At 47.8% G+C, this 24,863-nt stretch overlaps 1 protein-coding gene across 2 annotated transcripts; it reads right to left on the reverse strand.

The window, feature by feature from the left end:
• Positions 1–1,767: 1,767 nt before the first annotated feature.
• NFE2 (nuclear factor, erythroid 2) lies at positions 1,768–9,277 on the reverse strand. Of its 2 annotated transcripts, none has more exons than XM_036866478.1 (3): positions 8,982–9,277; positions 4,206–4,374; positions 1,768–3,043 (listed from the first exon to the last, which is right to left on the reverse strand). In XM_036866478.1, the coding sequence occupies exons 2-3, from the start codon at positions 4,317–4,319 to the stop codon at positions 2,042–2,044; spliced, it is 1,116 nt and encodes a 371-aa protein (XP_036722373.1). In that variant the 5' UTR covers positions 4,320–4,374; positions 8,982–9,277; the 3' UTR covers positions 1,768–2,041. The 2 variants fall into 2 exon arrangements, with proteins under 2 accessions (XP_036722373.1, XP_036722375.1); XM_036866480.1 differs by lacking the exon at positions 8,982–9,277 and adding an exon at positions 4,581–4,809.
• Between the last annotated feature and the right edge of the window lie 15,586 nt (positions 9,278–24,863).

Raw genomic sequence — 24,863 nt, forward strand, 5'->3', positions numbered from 1 at the left:
ATATTTAATTGGTCAGTTATTTCAGGCTTCAAAAATATTGAGCCAAGGGTAAGAAGGTAAAGGAAGTTCTTTACCTTCTCAAAGGTAATGAACCTAAAAATATTTTAAAGCAATAGTTGAACTCTAGGAAATGTTTATATTTTTTCTACCATCCTCAGGAAAGGTCATTATCTAGCCTCAGTTTCCATCCTTGATAAAAGGGAATGAAGTGTGTGAATCCATAGGTCAGTTATCTTACTACCAGAATTACAAGTAAGAATCTCCATTTACTGAATGAGCCTTCTCTGATTCATACAACAATGGTTTGGAGGGATAGGACAACTGAGGCTACCAGTTTGCTGAAAAGTAAATTCCCTAGTTTTTAAATGAGAACCTGTAGGAAGATAAATACCTTGTTCAAATTCTTGTGACCACCCTTCCCGTCTTTGGCCTTAGTTACTGTTAAATATGTGTATCTGAGGGTCTTCCCCGCTACGGTGTACTCCATGAGAAGTGTCTCCTGTTCACTACCTCCAATGCCTAGAATGATACCTAAGCTTATTGGGTGCCTAGTAAATATTGGTTGAATGAATGTTTAAATTTGCCTGTGAATTAACCATCTTTGTGAGTTTGGTTAGAATGAAAAACTTCATTCTGATAGCCCTTAAGCAAACTAATCAAATTGAACAACTAATCTCACTACTTGACAACTAATCTCATTACTACTTGATCCCACGTGTTCAGGTTTTTGAGAAAGTTGACAGGTTGGACTGTCTTCAGATCTATTAGGAATAGGAAGCTTTCATTCCCTAGAGACCACTTTTTTTCTGAATCTGTAGGCATGAAGATTCCACTTTGATCACTTCTGTCTGCTTTTTTGTCTCACGACTGTAATGAATATCAAAACTTGGAAGTATGGTTTCTGTATTGAAATGGAACTAGTAAAATTGAATAGAAGTGTAAAGAGAAACAAAATACACCAGAGGTAATTTATATAATTTACTGATTGGGAAGATTGGGAACCACCCCAATTCCAAGCAAGGAGATGGTGTGTGGAGGTTTGACTGGACTTTGATCCGTGTGGCTAAGATTCTGAAACCTAGTTGTGTTCTAAGAAAAAATAAGGCCCTAGATCTTCAAGGATCTAGAAAGGGGGGCGGAGGCACCAAAACAAGAATTGGGTAACATCTGTCTAATGTAACCAGGGAGATGGAAGAGTTCACTGAAATGCATACTGTGCTCTGCTGTGGAGCAGACTTTACCCAGACCTGGGTGTGAAATCCCCTGAAACTTGGGTGTCCAATCAAATTCTCTCATTCCAATCAAGAGCAGCTCACTCAGTCTTCTGAGAGAGCTCTGGCATATCAGGACCCAGGCTGAGGGAGTCCTGTAGAAGTAGGCACGAGGAGGGGAAAACGGCCTGTGGGCATTCTAGGATTTCCAGTGCCCCAGAGTTTGAGAAAGGAGTGGCCTAACACTCAGGGACCTCTCACAGAGGGTCCAGCCAGCTCTGGCAGCAATCAATCTCAACTCTATAAGTAGGGGGCCACCTGAGAAGGTGCGGTTCCTCAAATCATCTATGGCCCCTGGCTCTGAGAAGGGGAGTGAAGGTGGTAGATACCACACTGCTCAGGCCCAAGTGTCGTCATGTGTCCCGTCCTCATACAGAGCCGTAGGGGAAAGAAGCAAGCTCAGCAGAACTACCTCCCTGCCACCAACAGGCAGTGAGCTCCGAGGAGCACCCCTTTCATCACCCTCCCTCGAGAAGGAAGACACAGCAGAAAGCTATTTCTGTAGAGTGCTTTATATACCAAAGCTCAAACAAGAGATTGGAGACCTGGGAAACTGAATCACGGAAGAGAGATTCCAGCCCTGCCCTCACATCCTCGCCTCCAGGCAAGCCTCACGAAACACACCTTGGACCTTCCAGATGCCAGGTTTCCCACTGTGGTCCCTCCTGGTCTACAGAACTCAGCTCCTTCTGGGCCTCACGGCTGGGGAGTACCTTTATCAGAAGAGAATGAAGGAAACCTCCATCATCAGTCCCACCCCTCCGGCCAGCTCAGTCTGCGGCCTCCATCTTGGTCCCCCGGGGCACCAGGAAGACGGCCCCGTCAGCAGCTTGGCGCAGCGCATACTCTTCAGGGGAGTAGCTGTTGCCTGCCTCATCCCGCAGGTGCTGGAAAATGTCACGATACAGCTCCGTCAGCTGTCGGCGCATGACCTCCAGGGTCCGGTCGGCCTCGCCTCGGGCCCGGAGGAGCTGCTCCCGCTCACTGCCCAGCCGCTCCAGTTCCCGCTCCAGCTGCACGATGGTCTCCAGCTTTCTCTTGCGACAGTTCTGGGCGGCCACCTTGTTCTTGCCCCGCCTTCGGATGTCCCGGACTAGTGCCAGCTGGCTCTCCGTCAGCGGGTACCGCGCCAACAGCTCGTTGAAGTCATCTACTGGCAAGTTGACAATCTTGTCCGTAGGGAAGGGGATCTTCATGGCCAGGGCCCGACGCTCATCCCGACTCCCTGCCTCCCCCCGTGCAGTGGGCTTGGCCCGCACGGGGCCCGAGGAGGGCTCTAAGACTAAGGGGGTCTCGGCAGGTGGCAAGGCATAGTTGGGGTGGGCCAAGGAGCTGGGCATTAGTGAGTAGGGGTACTCCACTGGGTACATCTCTACGTACTCGCTGCGACGCCGACCAGCCTCCGTCCCCTCCAGCTCAAGAGATTCAGCGTCACTATAGTTGAGGGATAATCCTGAGTCGGATTCTGGGTCTTCTTGGGGCTTGGATGGCCCCGCTGACAACCCAATGTCCAGGAGGGCCAAGGGGTCTGGGAGGGGGTCACTGAGCAGGCCCGAGAGGGTCAGTGGCTTGGAGGCTGGTACGGTCATGTTGCCGTAGGAGTATGGGGGGTCTGGGACATGAGATGTGGGTGCTGGGAGCTCATAAGTTGGTGAAGAAAGGGGAAAGCCAGCCTCCGGGTGGATTGAGCAGGGGCAGTAACTTGGAGGCGGCGGGGGCCCAGGGTATGGGGCTGGGGTCTCGAAGGATGGCTCACTTGGAGCGTTTAGGCCCTGCAAGAAAAGACACCAAAAGGTTTGGAGACAGGCTGAGGAAGAAAAGAAACCAGCTCTCTCTCAGAACAAAGCTGGGTCCCGCTGAAAGACCCAGTGAGATAATCACAAGGGAAGAGAACGGTGCTGAGTATCATTGAAAGCTTCTGGCAAAGTTGTGATACAGTTCGTTCACGAGGAAAGCGGCTTAAACAAGAAGTCACGCAACAATTATGGAATCCCCTCCTCTTCAGGAGAAGTTCTTACTGTATTGAAATGGCTCATGTCCCTTTATTTCCTTCAGGAAGACAAGGAGTGTCTCCAGGATGACCCTCGGAACCCTTTTCCTGCTGCCGCTATCTAGGGTCAAAGGGTCAAGTTCAGACCCTGGCCATGCCCTGGGTGTCCAGCAGAGGGAGCTGCTGTGTGGGAAGAGGGCTTAGGGCAGATCCTGAGGGCCCAGGCATGGTGGCAGGGAAGAGAAGGGGGTGGGCACAGAGCCAGGTCTGGGGCTGAGAGTTACCTTGGGGAGCCGGCACAAGCTCTGCCCTCTCCCCTTCAGTCCCTCTGTCCCTGCCCAGGTGCAGAGAAGAGGAGAGAACGTGCTGGAAAAGGGCCCCCAACCCACATCGGGGAGCCACCCTGCTCCAGCCCAGCTGGGGACAAAGGCATCATTGTTAGGCCAACAGACACCCCTTTGTCCAACTAGCAGGAGGAGAGGACCCCGGCATAGTCTGACCCCCCTTCCCAAGGTCAGAACTACAGCTCTGCTACCTGAGGGAAAGGGGCCCCCCGCTGCTGAGGGCAGGGGGAGGAAATGAGGGAAGAAGATGGGCAGGATTGGAGGAGGTCAGAACAGAAGAAGGTGAGGAAGGGAAGGCGGGACAGGAGGTGGGGCAGAGAGACGTAAGCAGAGTGAATGCCAAGAGAGCTTACACCCCCAATCAGATCCTTCCTTCCCCACCACTCCTATCTCCTGCTCATCCACACTCCCTCCCCCTCAACGCTCTGGTCTTCCAACCAGATCGCCCTCTGACTCCAGCCCTTCCTTTTACAGTGCCTGGAACATTTCCATCTTGAGACCCTGGGCTCTGCTTGCTCCAGCCCCCCGCCTCAGTCCCAGCCAGACTCCCTGTTTCTCTGCTTTTCCCTCCCCCCACCCCTGCCCCCTAACCCCACTCACCTGCAGCTCAGTGATGGACATGATCTCTTGCCAAGTCAATTCCATCTCACCCAGCTCCAGAGTGGGCAACTGTGTCACCCTGTTCCTGCTCTGCTGGGGAGGACACGGGGGCATCCTACTGGGCCAGGGCCTGGTCCAAGGTCCCGAAAGCCCAAATGGTCCCAGCAATCTGTGTGAAAGGAGAAACAGGAGTTAGGGCCTCTCCTGCCACAGGTCAGCAATTTTGTCCTCCTCCAAGGAGAGGCTCCCTCCAGCTTCACCTGAGGGAAGGAGATGCCTCATTCCCCGCTCCACCCCACCCCCATTCATGCTGTACTCATCGGACAAACTCCTTAAGCTAGGAAGCCTTTTTCTGCCGTGTTGTCTCTATCTCACCTGCTATGGCTGTAGGCTGTTCCTTTGGGAGCACAGTAGGTTTTTATCTTCGTTTCAGACAAGATGCCTTCTCTTTCCCCTACTTCTTACTCCTCAAAACTGTATCACTGGCCAGGACAAAAGTCACATCATCCAGTGTTTTTTATTTTTCCTGTTTCCTGCAGCAACATCAAGGATCACTCCTGCTCTCCTCCTCTGCCCTCACTTTTAGGATCTCAGTCTTTTCTTTCCAAGATGAGAGCGAGTGCTTGGGGATCCCCAAGGAGTGTGTTGTGGGAAGAGCCAAGCAGACAGCCCCTCCCCTTCTCTAAGATATGGCCCAGGCCTGGTGACTGATAGCAGCCCTGCCCTCTCCTCCTATCCAGGCCCTGGGCTCCCCTGCCTGGGCCAGATAAGAGGTTTATCAGCAGCAGGCAGCAGAGGAGGAATGGTCTCTGGAGACACTGGACCTCTGCCCTGTGTCCCACAGGGTCATCTTGGCTATACACCACTCCACACAACCAGGGGTCTTTTCTCTCCTAAGGTCATATAATAACCACAGCAAAGACTTATTTGGCATTTGTGGAGAACCGAGCTGGTGGTGTATAAGCACTCGTTTATGAGATTGATTTCCACAGAGATCCTGTAAGTTCCATTCAGAAGTTGAGACTCAAGCTGATAAATAGCAGAGTCAGGTCTGGTAACTAGAGTTGCCGACTCTACTAGCCTATCCCACCTTCCAGGCGCCTTCCCAGTCCTGCTCCCATGTCTCCATACGCCGAGACTCTATTGGCGGTCGACATCAATCAACTCTTTCTGTGGAATCTCAGACTCTTTTTTTTTTTTTTTTTAATTTATTTTTGGCTGCATTGGGTCTTCGTTGCTGCACATGGGCTTTCTTTAGTTGCGGCGAAGGGGGGCTACTCTTCGTTGCAGTGCGCGGGCTTCTCACTGCAGTGACTTCTCTTGTTGCGGAGCACAGGCTCTAGGCGCACGGGCTTCAGTAGTTGTGGCTCACGGGATTAGTTGCTCCGCAGCATGTGGGATCTTCCCTGACCAGGGTTCGAACCCACGTCCCCTGCATTGGCAGGTGGATTCTTAACCACTGCGCCACCAGGGAAGTCCTGCATCTCAGTCTCTTTTCTCTTCTAAGGAATATTTCTTTAGAGGCTTGAATACACACTTCCCTCCAGCCCCTTTTCTTTGGATCTGGGCTCTAGCTGCAGCTCTGCCACAGAGCAGCAGCATGATGTTGGGCAAGCCATCACATTTCTCTGAGCCTCTGTTTCCTCATTTGTAAAACCAGGGAGTGAGACAAATTGAACTTGGAGGTCCCTCTCTGCTTGGATAGCTCAACATTCTCAGCAACCCCTCACCCCACCTTCATCTTCTCCTCTCTTTCAACCTCTCTCCTCATCCCACCTCCCTATTCCCTGACACCCATCTCACTCTCATCTGTTCTCCCTGCCTTCGGCAAGAGACTTCAAGTAGATGTGGGAGGGACCTCCTGATCTCTTAGGGCCAGACACCACACCCTACCTTTGCCATGTAAGTGAAGGCAGGCAGGCTGGGTGGGTGAGGGAGACTTATAGAAGGACAGAGCATAGGACTGGATGACCTTAGATCACCACAAGGTTGGCCTATCACAGCTATTTAATATGGGATCCACTCTTTGACTCACCACAAAACTGGTGAGAACTTTAAATTGTCCTTTCGAAGGAGGATCTCCCCTAGCCCCTGCCCCCTAACCCTAACCCTTGTTATATTGCCATCCCCAGAGCTGGGAGTTGGTATAGGCACAGGCCCTTGGCAAGTGGGCAGAGGGTGGGGTGTTTATGTCTGTCCAGGATGCCATTTCAACACCGGAACCCCACCTTCCCACACCCAGGTTCTGGCGGAAATTGCCCAAAGGCAAAGTGAATGGAGAAGGGGTTTAGGGGGCAGGGACAATGACTCTTGCCTCACAGTCCTTCACACATACACACACACACACACACACATGCACACATCCCGTTTTGTCTCTCATAGTTTCCCGGATCTGACTCTTAGGTGCAGTACAAAGATCCTGCCCTAGGAGGCAGGAGACCAGGTTCTCTGGCCTTCCAGATGCATGATTTGGGGCAAATCGCTTCTTATTCAGACTCTCCTATTAAATGGGGACAGACTTGGAGAACCTCCTTGCAGTAGATTGCATCTGCCTCAGGCAGTCACAAACTTTATTGTGGCCTGCATTCACCTGGGGTGCTTGTGAAAATACAGAATTCTGAAAGCCACCCTGGACCTATCGAATTGAATTCATAGGCGCAGGTACCCAGCAATCAGCATTTTAACAAGTGGCCTGGTGTTTTTGATGCCAGAGGCCCACCCTACTTTGAAAACTACTAAACTGGTCCAACCATATGGACTTAAAAGAATGCAAAGCCAGAAGAGCACCTGGCAAGTAATCTCCAGACTTCTCCTAGCTTCACACCCTTGATCCAGGCAAGGCTGGGTTCTAGGCTGCCCTAGTCTCTGAGACTAGATATCAGCCCCTCCTCATAAAGACCAGGAATTTAATCTTCCCCTCACCCTGGGACAGGGAAATGAGAATCCAGAAGGGCTGCTGGGGGAGGCGGGAGGTTAGGAAAGAGGCAGTTAAGGAGAACCTCAGGATCAAATCCAACCAGCTCTCTGGTGCAGTGGCAAGTTTGCACCAGGCCAAAAAGGCGTAGTCTGTTTTTTCCCTAGACACTCAGAGATGGGTGGTGGGAACAAGCAAGGTCTATACAACAAGCAAGGTCTATACAACAAGCAAGGTCAAGAAGTCTACCTTCAACAGGTCTTAGGAGTCTACCTTCCTGAAGATGGGCCAGGGGGCTGGCAGCCAGAGGTATAGCTCAGGAAGGAGGGTATAGTCAGAACTGGATCAAATAGAACATCACAGAGGGTACAGAAGCTGGAGAGCTACTGGGAAAGTGGAACATGCCTCCCCGTGTCCCTTTTCTTTTACAACAGACGGTTCCCACTTTCCAGTTTAGCCCACACTTTGAGGTCACACAGGCATCTTGCTCCCCAACATTGCACATCAGGTAGGATGGACACCACCTCCAGGGACTAAAACCCACCCTCTTTACTCTCATCCTGATGGGATTACCCAGAAAGAACTTATCACAATCCCTGAGCACACACAGAATGACATGGAGCTTTATGTTTCGGGACACAGAATGAGGACCATCTGGGGAGGGATGCTGGGGAAATGAAGGTATTTGGCCTCATCTGCAGCCCAGGGCTCTAACACCTTGACAAGGGGGAGAGACAGAGAAAGGGCTCACCTCTGGGACCCTGTTGTTGTTGTTTTTCTGGGACCGTGTTCTGAGGCTTATTAGACAACCCCTCCTCTCCAGGTGTCAATAGAGGCAGGGAAAGGATGGGGAGGGATCAATAAAACTTGGGGTGTGGTGTGGCAGATGAGCAGCCTATTTAGAAAGATTAGGAAGAATGCCCAAGGAGGGAGAGGCACACAGAAGTGAGAGAAAGAAATAGAATGGAGGGAAAAGGGGCTGGGGGGAGAGGTGGGGAGGGAGAGTGAGCGGGGTAGTGGGGGGGAGATTTGATCACAGTAAGATTCAGTCTCCTGGGGGCATACATGACTCAAACAGGTGCATGGGAACAAGGGAGAGAGGGACAAGCTTCTGCCATCCTGTCACTTGGTCACTAGACCCCCAACTCCAGTCCTTCGGGGGCCAGTGACTAGAGAATCTCAGCCCCAGCAGATGTGATACCTGACCTCTTCTCTTCCACTGTTTCCCAGCCCTCTACCTCCCAAGCAGCCAAGATTTCCAGTCAGAAGAAACTATGCTGGGGTGGGATGCCTTCCTCTCCCTTCCAGTTCCAGCTGATCCCTACTGCCCTAGGCCCAGAGAAGAGAACGGGCAAAGGGAGGCAAGAACTCAGCACGCCCTACCCCTAGCAGCCCATCCTGCTGCAACGACACTACCCAGCAATCCAGGCATCCACTGTCTCGGATTCCTCAGCTTTCCCCAAACCTCCCAGATGGCTGGACAGGGCAGCGGGATAGAATGGAGTAGGGGAAAGGATGGTACCATATACCTGAGAGTCTATTGGCTGCCCCAGAGCAGCCAGCCTGCTGAAGGGTTACTCAGTGTCACTCCCCAGCCCCTCAGGCGTGCCTCAGGGGACCACTATCTGGTCCCCATCCATAGCCTTTCACCCCAAGAATCCCAGAGGGCTCAAGAAGCCATCTAGGTCTTCTCCCAGAGAAATTCCCAAAGATGTCAAATTCCCAAACCAGGGGCAGCCTGGAAAGGTCTGAGATCTAGGAATGCACAGCAAGTTGCTTATTTTCTCCCGCTGCCTCCTTCACCTCCCCAGCTTGCCCCTGGATTCCCCTGGAATCCTCCTCCCACCCTGCCCCTCAGGCACCTGTGGCAGGGTCCAAGCAGGGTGAGGAGAGAGATGTGGCTCCGGGTGCTGTCTCTGGGGAGGCTGGGCCTGGGCTGACACCTTCTGGGTGAGGATCCCTGCTACCTCTGAGAACCGGGGAGGGCCGTGCCCTGCCCCCAGGCCATCGCTGAGCGCCCAGAGTGTAGGCTCGGGCCGAGTGAGGGGACCTCAGGGGCCGGCACACCAGCCTCCTCTCTGAAGCCCTCAGCCTGAGTTCTCCGTCCTGCCTCCAACCCTCCCCTTTCCCCGTGGCCCTCCTCTCCTCCTGCCCCTTCTGGCCAAGAGAGGAAACTTGAGCCCGGTGTGGTTTCTGCCCACACCCCGCCCCCACCTTGCTCCCAGCCAGCGGGGGCACACATGGCTCCAAGCCTCTCCCAGCCCTCCTTTTGAGCCCAGGAGTCCAGCCAGCTCTGTGTTTCTCCCATGCATCTGATGGATTCCAACCTGATGATCCGTGGCAGAGTGACCTCCAGACTTTATACAAGTTGTAACCTCCGTCCCTTTGCCCCCTTGACTCTCTTAGGGACAAGGAAACTGAGTCCTGGCAAGGTGGAGGGCAGCTGAAGAAAAGGACCAGATGTCTAGCATCCCAGCTGTTAGGCAGGTGGGCATTCAGGGCAGTGCTTTTATTTCAGGAAAGCCTGGGTTCTGGGCAAGGGGTAGGGGAGCTTTTGGGGGGAGGAGGGGCCAGCTGCTTTGATGTGTCCTTTCACCTGTAGCCTTCTCCCCTCCCCCTGCAGCCTCAGATGTCCTAGGACAAAGGCCTCTTTCTTGGACAGGTTTGTTGTCAGTGTGTGAGGGGAGTTGGGGGTGGGGGAGGCTCCCGGCAGGGACATTATTCACCTCCCTTAAAGGGGACCCTAGATGCCCTCTGTCCTTTCTTCCAGGCAAGGCACCCCAGCCACATGGCAGCCACATACACTGGACAGACCAGGACACGTGTGTAGGATATCAGGTCCATCCCCCAGCACCCACGGCAGCTCTGGGGCAGGCCAGTAAGTACACCCCAGAAGTCACTCATTCATCCATTTGCCTCAAACTCACAACCCAAGTCCCAAGCCAAACAGATCTCTCTCCAGAGACTAGGAGAAAAGTCTTGCTTCCTCCTAGCTTTTAGTGGTTTTCAGCTCTAAGGAAAGTCCTTCCTATGTCTAGCTTCACTCCTTATAGCTGCAGCTTACACCTTTTTTCTATTTTTTCTTCTTATGATGTTCAAGTTAAATTGGAAACAGTTAAAGACTGGGGAGGCAGGCAGGTGCCACCCTAAGGCAGAGCTGGCATTCAGCCAGCATTCTCTTATAGGGTTGCGTTCACTATTAAAATAATGAAAATATTCTGTCCCCGTTGGTGAAGAATAGCTTCTGGGAGTCTTCCAAGTGTTCCCCACCATTCCACCACTATGTCAGCCACCCCGGTTCTCTCTCAGGACCACCCCACAACCCAATAACCCAACCAAGCAACTCAAGAGGCAATGGGATACCCGCCTCTTTGCAGCCTCCTTGCAGCCTGTGTGTGTGGGTTTGATCAACACCCATGCCAAACCCATGGTTCAATGTTTTGAATTCCATCCCCATCCCAGGAGATCATAATTCTACAGGCATGATCTGTGTAGGGCAGGAGGTGACCCCTGGCTTCATTACATGTTACAAGCGGGTTCAGAATCTCTTGATGACCTGGGTATGAATCTGGGTCACATACATGAGCATTCAGATAGCTTTCTCATTTATATACTTATTTGGGCCCCTCAGCGAGGATGAGGGGTGGAGATAGTCACACTTGTGACTGATTCAGTAATGATATCAGGCTACTGCTAGTGAACAAACATTTACTGAATGAAAGCTACCAGTTCAGGACGCTATTTGTGGCATTGCAGATACAACTATGGATAACACAAGTTGTCCAATGAATGAATGGATATTTACTGAGTGTCTACTCATTCATTCATTCATTCATTCATTCAACAAATATTTATTGTGTATCTACCACGTTTCTCACTCCAGGAACACAAAGATGAATAAGACAGAGTCTGTGTCCTCATTAACAGCCTAGGCAGGGAATTACAGTAATAAAGGTCTATATAATGTGCTATGGAGCTGAACTGCTGCTGGTGAAATTCAGAGCCGGCTTCACAGAGGAGACGACAATTGAGCTGGGCTGTGGAGAATGACTCAGGGTTTACCAGGAAAAGAAGGGGAGAAGGGTATTCCAAGCAAAGGTGTGAAGACATAGGGGCATCAAACACAGAGGAGTACTTTGGGTTTCCTAGGATGGGGTGTGGGGTAGGAAGTAGTAAAAGATAAGCCTGGGAAATTTGACTGGGGCTAGATAGTAAAGTCTTGAAAGTTAAACTAGGGAAGTTGTATTTCATCCCTTGTGCGGGTCATAGATGTGTTTGAAGCAGTTTACTTGTTTGCGGGGACAGACATGGTCGTGCAGGCTGAGCTAAGTGAACAGACAGCCTTCATTTAGGCGACGGGCCAGGGTGTCTCTCCCACCTCACCCCACTCCCCTCCCATAGGAAGAGTCTGTTACTGCGGTTCCCAGGCTCTGTCCTGCCTCCAGAACACTCTTTATAGCCCTCAGGGGTGCGGATGATTCCTTTAGCTCCCTCCTCTCAGATTCCTGAGGTCCAGAGTCAACCTCCTTCTATCTTAAATCTCTTTTGCTTGATGTAAGATTAGCAGGGGATTAGGAGCCTGAATGGGTTGGATAGTGTCTGTGGCTGGGCAAGCCAGGATACCTAAGATTTTCCTATCCCTAAGATAGGATACCTAAGATTCTCCTGCTTCAGCAAAGGCAGCAGAGACAGAATATGGAGAAAAACATGACCACATATCTTTACTGTTATGCCATTCTCCATCTGTGCTGCTCACGCACCCCCAAAAGGCTGGCTTGTTGTCACCCCCCGTCAATCCACCCCACCCTCACTCCAGCGCGTGTGCACACACCACCACCAGCATCAGGGCAAGCCACAAGCAATGTTGCCAAACACCCCACTGCGTTATGCAACCAGCTTCCCGAGTAGGGTGGGGTGGGTAGAGGTGGAACCTGGGGAGGGCCACAGGTCCCGGAGGAGCTGGCTGCCTAGCCTGCTTGCCTGCTGGGCTGACCGCAGTGGCCCCAGGGGGCGGGGGCAGGGCTGGCCCTTTTATCAGTGCCCTGCAGGGTTGCACCCGCCACCCCCTGGCTTCCTCTCTCAACAGACGGAAAGGGAGGCAGCCACAGGGTGCAAGGGAGGGCTGGGCGTTATCCTAGGCTGCAGAGCCCGGCGGTTACCCCGGATGGCTGGGGGAGGTGTTGGAGGGGGTCTGGGACCAGGGAATAGTGAGGCCCCTCTTACTAAAGTAAGAAAAGGGAGATATAAACTGAGGCCCAGATGGTGGAGACAGATCTCCTAAGCCATCCACTGGTTTTTCCTTGTGTTCTGGTTTGGGTGAGGATAGGATAAAAAAGTCTTTGAAGAGGTTCCTTTCCACAGATAAGAATTCTTAGAGGATTGACTCAGGAGTTGAGGACACTGAGCCCCACTCTCAGGCCAAAAGGGTCCAGAGAGTTGGGTAGGACTGAGGTTCCCAGACCGGGGCGACTATGAGTTATGCCCTGCTAGCAGAGCCCCGCACTGAATCCAAAACAGATGAAGGCTGATAAACGAGTCCAGGATAGTCCATAAGAAATAACCCCTGGAGCTTAATTCTAAATCTAGAGAGAACAGTAGATTGCATGGTGTAGAGTAGAATGAGGGAGGATCAGATCTTGAACCTTAAACCCTGGACTTGAGTCCCTGCATTCACGGGTTACGTGGCTTTGGGCAACTCAACCTTTCTGAGCTTTGCTTCCTCACCGGGGAAAATGGAGATATTGGAGTTTTGGAGAAGATAAAAGGAGTTTTGGGGAAGATAAAAAGAGATCAATAAGAAAGTGAGTCTGTTATTATTAGGAGATAGAAGCTTAGAAAGCTGGACGCCAGAGTGCCTCAGGGGCTTGGGAACTGAGAACAGTCTATCTGGAAGCCAGACTCTGGTGGAGAGATACCTGGGACAGAACTGAAGCCAGCAGGCAGCCTGGTTCTGGGAGAGAACCAGGACCAGGATGCAGCGGTGTTTGGGGGGGAGGGGTGGTAGACTTCCAGGAACTAGCTCTGGGGCCATGGCTCTCCCACCCCAGCACTATTGGGCGGGGCCAGTTGTAGCCACACAATGGGCATAGTGCCAGCCTTATGGGCTTCAGTCACCTTCCAGCAACCCCAAAACCCCCACCCCCACCCCACCCTGTTGCAATCCTCTGCAGTGGGCGGAGCTGCCTAGGAAGTCCCACCCTCTGCTCCTTAGAGGATGGAAGGCTTGATGCCTGACTATTTATTTCCTCCTTTAAACAGGCATCCTGCTCATTCCAGCCTCCTATCTTTGCTCCTCCTGCTCCCTTGCACCAGAATGCTCTCCTTGGCCCTTTTTACCAACCAGGGGCAGTGTAGAGTGGAAAAGAGATCTGGGTTTGAGTCTCAGCTCACACTTAGCAGTGTGGACTTGGGCAAATTATATAGCTTCCTTGAGCCTCGGTTTCCCCGTGGTAACTGGGGAGAACAGAGCTTCTTGTTAGGGATCAGATGAGACAATGTACATATAGTGCTTATACACAAAGGACATTAATGTTGGATCCCTTCCTCTGATCTACTCTCCAAGACCCAGCTCAGTTCAAGTTCCGTCTCCACAACGTTTTCTCTGGCTACCTCAACACTTACACATATTTCTCTTGTCTAACTCCTTTTGCAATTATTATATGTACCAGAGAATTAATAACCTCGTTTAAATATTTTCTTTTCTGGGACTTCCCTGGTGGCACAGTGGTTAAGAATCCGCCTGCCAGGGCTTCCCTGGTGGCGCAGTGGTTGAGAATCTGCCTGCCGATGCAGGGGACACGGGTTCGATCCCTGGTCCGGGAAGATCCCACGTGCCGTGGAGCAACTAGGCCCGTGAGCCACAACTACTGAGCCTGCGCGTCTGGAGCCTGTGCTCCGCAACAGGAGAGGCCGCGATAGTGAGAGGCCCGCGCACCGCGATGAAGAGTAGCCCCCGCTTGCCACAACTAGAGAAAGCCCTCGCACAGAAACGAAGACCCAACACAGCCATAAATAAATAAATAAACAAATACTTTAAAAAATAATGACTCCCTTCTTTATAAAACAAAAACAAAAACGAAAAAACCCTAAAGCCACTATTGGAAAAAAAAAAAAAAAAGAATCCGCCTGCCAAAGCAGGGGACATGGGTTTGAGCCCTGGTCCGGGAAGATCCCACATGCCCCAGAGCAACTAAGTCTGTGCACCACAACTACTGAGCCTGCGCTCTAGAGCCCGCAGGCCACAACTACTGAGCCCACATGCCACCACACCACGACGAAGAGTGGCTCCTGCTCACCGCAACTAGAGAAAGTCTGCACGCAGCAATGAACACCCAATGCAGCCAAATAAATAAAATAAAATATATAAATAAATATATAAAAAATTTTTTTTCTTTTCCAGTTGAACCATATGATTCTGTGTTTTGTTATATTATCTTGTAATAGTGATGACATAAACAGTATTATACAAAACTTTTCACGAGCATCGTAGTTTAATGGTGAAGAGCACAAGTTTTAGAATCAGAAATGCCTGCATTCAAATCTTGGCTCTGACAGTCACTTTGAGATCTCAAGCAAATTCTTTAATCTCTCTGAGCCTAATTTTACCCATCTGTAATTTAGGGATAATAACAATACTTACCTTACATGTTATTGTGAGAAGTTAACAACTGAGTATGTATGTTTAATTTAGTGATTCAGTGTCTGGGATATAGTAAGCACTATTAAATGGCACATATATGGTACATCTATTATTATCAAATAAATATTAAATATATTAAATTAACTTATTGTTAACTAATAGGTAAATTTCTTGTGAGGGGTTGCATTTTATGTTTTGTCTTTTTTATATATACCTCAAGGTGTCTAGTTCTGAGTACAATATACTCTCACTCACTCAACAAATATTTATAGAGTATTTAACAGATTGCTAAATTTGGAGGATACCAAGATGACTAAAGAGTGAGTTTTGGGACTCCCTGGTGGTCCAGTGGTTAAGAATCTGCCTTCCAATGCAAGGGACACGGGTTCGATCCCTGGTTGGGGAACTAAGATCCCACACGCCGGGGCGGGAGCAGCTAAGCCCGCGTGCCACAACTACCGAGCTTGCGCGCCTCATCGAGAGGGCCCACGCAGTTCAAAATACAGAGCCCGCGCACTCTGGAGCCCGTGCCACACCTAGGGAGAAACCCGAGCAGACCAGTTGCTGTAAGGAAAAGATCCCGCATGCCTCAACAAAGATCCCCTATGCCGCAACTAAGACCCGACGCAGCCAAATAATAATAATAATGGGGAAAATAAATAAGTAAAATAAATGCCACACCAACTAAAATGAATAAAGTGCTAAATTGGTTCAAATAAATAATACTGAAAAAAAAAAGAGTGAGCCTTGCCTTTGGGCAGAGACACATGTATAAACATGTGATGTGATATGAGAATGGATAAGTTACATTCGGGGAAACAGAGGAAAAGGAGCCACTAACTTTCTCAATGAAGGCCTCAGGGAGGAGGTAACCTTTCAACTAGTCTTGAAAAAAGAAGAATCTGAATTTTCTAGGGAGAAAAGTGGGGGACAGAATTCTGGGAAGAAGAAACAATATGTGTAAATACATAGCTGTGGGGGAAAAGTCTATAAAGGTTTGATCAGTTACAGAGTCTGGAAGTCCAGGGGTCTAAAAGGAGGTTTGGGTGGAGGGGAAGTTTTCCACACTTTCCTGGGACAGTAGGGTAGGTCATGGTGACCAGGTTCAGGGCCCACTCCCTGCCAGGAGTCTAGTTGCCTATCAAAGTTCTCAGATAGTCCTCTCCTTCCGAGGACCCTGGGGCAGGTTGGTCTGGCCTCCCCTGGGAAGACTCAGAGGGCTTTCCTGAGGTGCTTCCAGTCTCTTGGAGTGACCATCTGGGCCAAACCAACAAGAAGGGAGCATCCTGGGGTTGTCTTCACTGTGTGAGCCCGGGTCCCTTTGATTCCCCAAGTCTCATGTATGGTGATGGAGAGCCAGGATGAGGGTTGTCTAATTTGCTCAGTGTGTCTGGGCCACTTCCCAGATTCTCTGGTGTTGCAAGTTCTTCCCATGAAGGCTGTCTCCACACCAGGGCCTCCCACTCTCCCTGGTTCTTGTCTGTGCTCTTTCTGGTTGCAGCTGAAACCACATTCCTAGCCTGGCTGCTGCTGTCTCTGGCCTTGTTTTCCCCAAAGAGATCATTTGCCAGAGAATGAGACACCCACGGGGAGGAAGGTCAAGGGCTCCTGGGCCACATCATCCCCCAAATATCAGCTTCCCTTTTCCAGAATGGAGAGAGAGAAAAAGAGAGATCCATCTGAAGACTGATCCATCTGAGGCCAGCCTCTCAGTCATCCAGACAGGAAATGAAAAGCAGACTTCATTGCTTCTCTCTCTCTGGTGGGGGGAGAGATGGAAAGAAGGAAGAAGGGAAAACCAAGGGTTGGAAAAGAAGAGTGAGCTGGAGCAATTCAATCCAGATAAAATCCTCTGAAACTGAAAGTACCTATTCCCTTGTGGTCCAGTGTTTAGGACTCAGCACTTTCACTGCCGGGGTCTGGGTTTGAACTAAGATCCTGCAAGCTGTGAGGCATGGCCAAAAAAACCCATCCTCTGTTTACTATCTGCCTTTCCTTCTCATACCCTAACACCCCTCCTCCCATCCTAATACCCTCCTGCCTCAAGGACCTCTAAACCATTTGTACTATTTTTAATTTTATTTTTAAAATAATCCATCCACTCCCCTTCATATCCAGAACTATAAACTTGTAGACACTGTAAACTTCCTTGCCCCTCTCCGTCTCCACTGAACTTTCCTGGAAAGCAAAACAAAACATAACAAAACAAAACATTTCTGGTTAAGTCCAACAATTCAGCTTCTCCACAGCTATACCTGGGCAGCTAAATATTGATGGAGGAAATCTCAGAATCTTGCTGACTAGTATACTTCAAATTTATGCCCCCCAAACTCAACATTGCCAAATAATTCTATAGTTCCCTAGTAAATTCTTTTTTCTACTCTGCTCAATAACTATTTCACACTTTCTCTCTTCTAAAATCTCCAACACCCCCTCCACTTCCCTCTCAGCAGATGACCTTGCCCATATTTCATTGATAAAATAGATGCAATTAGATGAGACTGCCCTATCTTTCCAATACCAAATCTACCAGCTTACTTGCATCTACATGCTTGACCTTCTACCTTATTAAGATGAAAGAAGTATCCCTGTTCCTAAGCCATCCCCTCTCAGCTCTGTGAAGAGCTGAGAAAAGTAGATTCCTCTGAGTTCATAACTAACATTCAATTCTGCACCACAGCAAAGTGCTGCCGACTGCATGGATTCCGTCATGAGGAAGAATGATAAAGTAATTCAGAGGTACGGCTGAATCACAAGGTGGCAGTCTTAAGAGTTCATCCAGGTAGAACTCCCCACACATTCCCTTGGATGAAAACAGCAGCTATATAAACCCAGGAAGCTTCCTCTTTGCGTCTTAAGTTTCATCATAGCTGTATGTTGGGGAGACACTTCCTACACCTCTGAGACAAAGCCAGACTGTTATTAGGTCAGAAAGATGCTACCTTCTTCTGTTGTCTCCTTAAGACCTGCTTCACTGTCAGGGAGTGCCCCACTGAGCACCCAAGACTTGAGGGAGGTGTCCTCACCAGTCATCCTGTAGAGGGCATGTGCCCACATCTCCAGGCCATAAGCTGTAGCTGCCAACACTGCTGTCTGTGGTTACCGCTGTTTGTGCTGTTTCCCATTCTGCAGCGGCTGGAGTAGAAGCAATCTATGATTGCTTTAGCAAGAGGCAGAGCAAGCCCTGGTCTAGGAGTTAGAGAGCTCAGCTAATAGAACTGCATTCATCTCCTTTGTTTTTTGGTTTTTTTTGTTTTTGGCTGCACGAGGCTTGAGAGATCTTAGTTCCCCAACCAGGGATTGAACCCGGGCCATGGCAGTGAAAGCGCCGAGTCCTAACCACTGGACCACCAGGGAATTCCCTTATTTATTTATTTAAAAAATTTTAAAATTTATTTTTACTGAGTACAGTTCCCTGTGCTATACAGGAGGTCCTTGTCGGTTATCTATTTTATATAGAGTAGTGTGTATATGCTAATCCCAAACTCCTAATTTATCCCTTCCCCCACTCCTTTCCGCTTTGGTAACCATAAGTTTGTTTTCTATGTCTCTCGGTCTATTTCTGTTTTGTACATAAGTTCATTTATATCATTTTTTTTAAGATTCCACCTATAAGCAATATCATATATTTGTCTTTCTTGGTCTGATTTACTTCACTTAGTATGATAATCTCTAGGTCCATCCATGTCGCTGCAATGGCATTATTTCATCCTTTTTTATGGCTGAGTAATATTGCATTGTATTTATATACCACATCTTTTATTATTATTATTATTATTTTGGTTGTGTTGGGTCTTTGTTGCTGCACGTGGGCTTTCTCTAGTTGCAGTGAGCGGGGGCTACTCTGTTGCGGTGCACGGGCTTCTCATTGCAGTGGCTTCTCTTGTTGCGGAGCACGGGCTCTAGGCGTGCGGGCTTCAGTAGTTGTGGCGCACGGGCTTAATTGCTCCACGGCATGTGGGATCTTCCCGGATCAGAGTTTGAACCCATGTCCCCTGCATTGGCAGGCGGATTCTTATCCACTGCGCCACCAGGGAAGCCCTATACCACATCTTTTTTATCCATTTATCTGTCGATGGACATTTAGCTTGCTCCCATGTCTTGGCTTTTATAAATAGTGCTTCAATGAACATTGGGGTGCATGTATCTTTTATTATTATTATTATTATATATTTATTTATTTTTGGCTGCGTTGGGTCTTAGTTGCAGCACTCGGGCTCTTCGTCGTGGTGCGTGGACTCCTCTCTAGTTGTGGCTCGCGGGCTCTAGAGCCCAGGCTCAGTAGTTGTGGTGCACGGGCTTAGTTACTCCGCGGCATGTGGGATCTTCCCAGACCAGGGATCGAACCCGTGTCCCCTGCACTGGCAGGCGGATTCTTAACCACTGCGCCACTAGGGAAGTAGAGGAGGGGAATTCTATGCAGACTATCTCCTTCTATGAAGACAAAGTATAATTCAAATGATTAGGTTTCAGCTTCAGTCAATCTTGTGAACTGTGTATGGCCCTAGGCAATTTGAATCACTTTTCTGAGTCTCTGGTTCCATTCTAGAATGGAAAAACAGAACAACAAAAACTCCTCTCACTATCTCTCTCTGAGGACATGAAATATGGTTCCTTCCACACTTAGGTTTATGTTAGAGTGACAAGAGACAGAAACATTGTTTTGTTTTGTTTTTTTCTTTTTCTTTAAGAGGTTCCGAACCTCAGCGTGAATTCCCAGAAGCTGATTTTGGTCAATTAATTCATCTTGGGAGAGCCCACTTATGATGACTAAACTTAAAAGAGCATGATATATAAGCCATAGAGTTCATTTACATAGTTCAACATAAAACTTACAGTAGACTAGGCAATTCTATTGACTGATCGAAATAGTTGACTATTTTGGAAGTCAAATATTATAATGAGAAGGTCATTTAGTGAACACGTGATTCAAATTAGCTGGATAATTTTAATGGCTAATAGAACTGCATCCCTCACCTTTGTAAATATATAAGATATTCACTTGGCCAAACGGAATGCTCTTCCCTAAACATCGCAGGAGAAATAGGGACAAAAAAAAATTTTTTTTTTTTTGGTTGGAGAGGGAGAATTCTATGCAGATTATCTCTCCCTTCTATGAAGACAAGGTTCAATTCAGTTGATTGGGTTTCAGCTCCAGCCAAGTTAATATAACTGATTCTGTTTATGTTCACTTCAGCCATTTTATTAGAATTGATCGGGTTAGAGTCTGATTTTGTTAGGGCTTAAGCCATTTTACTTTAAGTGATTAGGCTGCTAGAGCTTTGGATATATTGATAGAATTATGCTTTCCTGAAACTACACCAGGTTATTTGCTCCTTAATAGGGCATTTTCCTACTGTTACTATTTTGCGTTCACTGCAAACTGAAGAAGTGCAATGGCTTCCTAGTCGGTCTTACTGCCTTTCATTTCTCCTCCAATCTTTCCCGCACACAGAGTTGTCAAATTAATCATCTTAAAATCTGTTCCATACAACCTACAAAATAGGAGAAAATACTTGCAACTCATATATCTGATAAGGGTCTAATATCCAGAATCTATAAAGAACTCTTAGAGCTCACCAACAAAAAGACAAACAATCCAATTAAAAAATGGGTAAATGTCTTGAATAGATATTTCTCTAAAGGTTATCCAAATGGCCAACAGGCACATGAAAATATGCTCAAATCATTAGTCATTAGGAAAACGCAAATCAAAACCACAATGAAACACCACTTCATGGACTTCCCTGGCAGTCCAGAGGTTAAGATTTCCAGCTTCCATTTCAGGGAGTGTGGGTTAGATCCCTGGTGGGGGGAACTAAGATCCTGCAAGCCTCGCGGTGCTGGCTCCCCCCGCCCCCCAAAAAGTGGCCATAAAAAAAAGTGAGAGCACTTCTCCACAATGTGAGTGGTAGCACTCCAAATTGTGCAACATAGTGGAATTGCCCCCAGCCTCCTTTTCAGTTTTCATTTTCTCCATGACACTTATCACTACCTAACCTCCTATAGAGTTTACTTATTTATTTGGTTATTGTCTGCTCCTGCTCCCCAACTAGAATGCAAGTTTCACGATACTTGTTTGTTTTATATCCCAGAATGACAGGCTGGCCCACTGATGGCATTCAATAAATATTTGTTGAATGAGTGAATGAATAGAAAGAAACATTTACTCATGATTAGAGTCTTACTTTTTTAATGAATAAAATGGAATCATACCACATAAATTCCTCTGCAACTTTTTTTTTTCTTTTTTTCTTTTTGGACTCACTGCTCGGCATGTGGGATCCCCCAACCAGGGATCGAATCCGCGCTCCCTGTGGTGGAAGGGCAGGGTCTTAACCACTGGACCACCAGGGAAGTCTCCCTCTGCAACTTATTTTTGTCATTTAACATGCCATTGCCATTTCTCCAGGTAAATGCAACAGCTCTAACATACTTTTTTATAAACTGCATATTATTCTACAGTCCAGGTGTACAATAATTTATTCAGCTATTCCCCTATTGATAGACAATAATTTTTTTTTACCATTATAAACAATGTTGCAATAAGTGTTCTTATGTATGTATCATTATGTGCTGGCTGTGTTTTTAATTCTCTAGGAGAGGATGTGTCCACGTTTAATTTTAAAAGATATTGCCATAATACTTCCCAAGAGAGCATAACAGTCCCAACTCCCACAATCATCTGGTCGCACTATAGCAGCTACCTAAGTTTACACTCAAGTTGTTTCACAATCTGGCTACCTTTCCAGTTTCCTCTCCAGCCTCTTTCTTATATCTTTATTTGAATCCTCTGTCCCATGAAATCAATCCCTTAAAGATTTACACAACCGTGAAGACATTATATTAAGTGAAATAAGCCAGACACACAAGGACAAATATTATATGATTTCACTTACGTAAGGTACTAGAATAGTCAAATTCATAGAGACAGAAAGTAGAATAGTGGTTACCAAAGGCTGGGGAGGGGGAGGGAGAATGAAGAGTCATTGCTTATGGGTTCAGAGCTTCAGTTTGTGATAATAAAAAGTTCTGGAGATGGAGAGATGGTTGTGTAACAATATGAATATACTTAATGCCACTGAACTTTACACTTAAAAATGGTTAAAATGGCAAATTTTATGTTATTAATAAAAATAAATGAAAATATTTTAATTTATTTTACAATTTAAAAAGTGAAAAAAATTTTCTTACACATCCCAGCCTCTATCCCTTTGTTCATATCAAACCCTACCTATCATTCCATCAATGCATGAATGAATCAAATCCTAACTCAACACCTCCTCTTCTCCTGAACTTTGACATCGCCACCCCCAAATCCCCAGGGACCACTTCCTTCTCAATAGCTGTGCCCTTTATTTGGTATTTAATCTAAACTCCCCTTTGATATTGCTAATTCTTCTTTATATTTTGCATTTTCACAAATATTCATTCCATTCAGTAAACACTGTTTGAGTATTTACGATTTGAGGGCTAGGTGCTAAGGAAATAAAATGAATGGGACAAAGCACTGCCCCAGATGGCAAGTCTGATGACTTAGATTGATGTATTACAACATGACTATGACCAGAGCCATGGATGGCAGCAAGGAGGAAGTGTCCAACTCCACCTGGGGATATCATGGAAGGCATCATGGGAGAGGATATTGATTGATTTTATCCTTTAAAAAATAGCTTATTTTTCTCCTTTTAAAATAACACCCACACATTTTAAAAAATTTATTTATTTATGTATTTATTTTTGGCTGCATTGGATCTTCATGTCTGCGCGCGGGCTTTCTCTAGTTGCGGCGAGTGGTGGCTACTCTTCATTGTGGTGCGAGGGCTTCCAGGGAATTCCCCAGCACCCACACATTTTAGGACACCTGGAAAACATGGAAAATTAGGCTTTCCTGGTGGCGCAGTGGTTAAGAGTCTGCCTGCCAGTGTAGGGAACATGGGTTCGAGCCCTGGTCCGGGAAGATCCCACATGCCTCGGAGCAGCTAAGCCCGTGCGCCACAGCTACTGAGGCTGTGCTCTAGAGTCTGTGAGCCACAACTACTGAGCCCACGCACCACGACTACTGAAGCCTGTGAGCCTAGACCCAGTGCTCCGCAACAAGAGAAGCCACCGCAATGAGAAGCCCTCGCACCTCAACGAAGAGTAGCCCCCGCTTGCCGCAACTAGAGAAAGCCGCGCGTGGCAATGAAGACCCAACGCAGCCAAAAATAAATAAATAAATAAATTAATTAAAAAAAAAGAAAATATGGAAACATTGACAAAAGTCCCAGCATTTCAAAACAGCCACTGGTTACATTTTGGTGTATTTACTTCCAGTCTTCTCCACAATTTTTTTTTTTTTAATTTTTATTAATTAATTAATTTATTTTTGGCTGTGTTGGGTCTTCGTTTCTGTGCGAGGGCTTTCTCCAGTTGCGGCAAGCGGGGGCCACTCTTCATCGCAGTGCGTGGGCCTCCCACTATCGCGGCCTCTCTTGTTGCGGAGCACAGGCTCCAGGCGCGCAGGCTCAGTAGTTGTGGCTCACGGGTCTAGTTGCTCCGCGGCACGTGGGATCCTCCCAGACCAGGGCTCGAACCCGTGTCCCCTGCATTGGCAGGCAGATTCTCAACCACTGCGCCACCAGGGAAGCCCCCTCCACATATTTTTAATAAACTGTTTGTAACCATATATACATGATTTTATACTATGTGTGTATATAGAAAGAGTAAGGGGAGGGCAACATGCATTTTCCATTTGCTTGGTTCTTAAAGGTTTTCCAGGTGAAGAGGAGAGGGAAGCAGGAAGAGCAATGACCATAGAGTTCTGTTTTTTGTTTTTTTTTTTTGTATTTATTTATTTATTTTTGGCTGTGTTGGGTCTTTGTTTCTGTGCAAGGGCTTTCTCTAGTTGCGGCAAGTGGGGGCCACTCTTCATCGCGGTGCGCGGGCCTCTCACTGTCGCGGCCTCTCTTGTTGCGGAGCACAGGCTCCAGACGCGCAGGCTCAGTAGTTGTGGCTCACGGGCCTAGTTGCTCTGCGGCATGTGGGATCTTCCCAGACCAGGGCTCGAACCCGTGTCCCCTGCATTGGCAGGCAGATTCTCAACCACTGCGCCACCAAGGAAGCCCAACCATAGAGTTTTAACGCTAGGTAGGACCCAAAAAAACTCTGGTCTGAGCCTCCCCATTTTCCAAAAGTGGCAGCTGTAGTCCAGAGAGGTTACAAGGACTTTATTAAGGCAAAGTCACGACAAGAACTAATGTCTCCTATCCAGCCAGTTGTCTTCCCTCCACAGCACAGTTACTCAAGAGGCTGGAGAGCTAAGAATCAGCCATCTTCTGGAACAATGTCTGACTGTTAAAATTTGTCAGTTACTCCACAAAGAAAGAGGAGCCAACCCCCTCCCCCAAACCAACCACATCACATATTTTTCCTCCTTGTGGTCCCTATAGAACATCTGGTATAGGGTACTTCAGGTAGGACTGGGATACAGGGAGGCTGTAACACAGATCAGAGGAGTGGATTGTGGGTAAGAACATGGTTTTAGAACCAGACCTCCTATGCCCAAATGTATAGCTGTCAATTAATAGTTGTATGGCCTAAGTAAATTATTTAACTGCTCTGAGCTCCACTTTTCTCATCTGTAAAACGGGAGTAATAACCATCTACTTCATAAGTTTTTAAAAAAATATATTAAATAATGTATTCAAAGATTTAGCATGTGCCTGGTACATAGAAAGTGGTCAATAAATGTTAGTATTATCATTAAACTGCCAAGCCAAGGACTATCTTGTGATTCCAGGCACAATGCTAAATGTTTGAATGACTCCTCATGGGAATAGATAAAGGATATACCCTTGCTTCTTCCAGATTTGGGGCTTGTCACCTGGAACTTTACCAGAAAATCATATATCTTCCTTCATAGCATATGTTAGCTCTGTAGTTTGTTTTGTATTGTTCTATACTTTTCTCTTAGGCACTCTGACTCTGCTCTGAAATTATTAGAAAAACTTCTGGGTTTGGATGCTCTTCTTGGAGAGTTCCTAAAGACATAATTTTTAGAGATGGAAGAAAAAAAAACCCCACAAAAACCTTTGGAGGACAGTATAATGCAATAGAAGGTGTC

The sequence above is a fragment of the Balaenoptera musculus genome, chromosome 10 (genome assembly GCF_009873245.2).
Source record: "Balaenoptera musculus isolate JJ_BM4_2016_0621 chromosome 10, mBalMus1.pri.v3, whole genome shotgun sequence".
Taxonomy (NCBI): domain Eukaryota; kingdom Metazoa; phylum Chordata; class Mammalia; order Artiodactyla; family Balaenopteridae; genus Balaenoptera; species Balaenoptera musculus.

Coding starts and splice junctions, on each gene's coding strand:
- NFE2 (XM_036866478.1), bottom strand. CDS start 4,319: ATGCCCCCGTGTCCTCCCCAGCAGAGCAGGAACAGGGTGACACAGTTG. Junction 3,044..4,205: donor TGTCCATCACTGAGCTGCAG/GTGAGTGGGGTT, acceptor CTTTTCTTGCAG/GGCCTAAACGCTCCAAGTGA.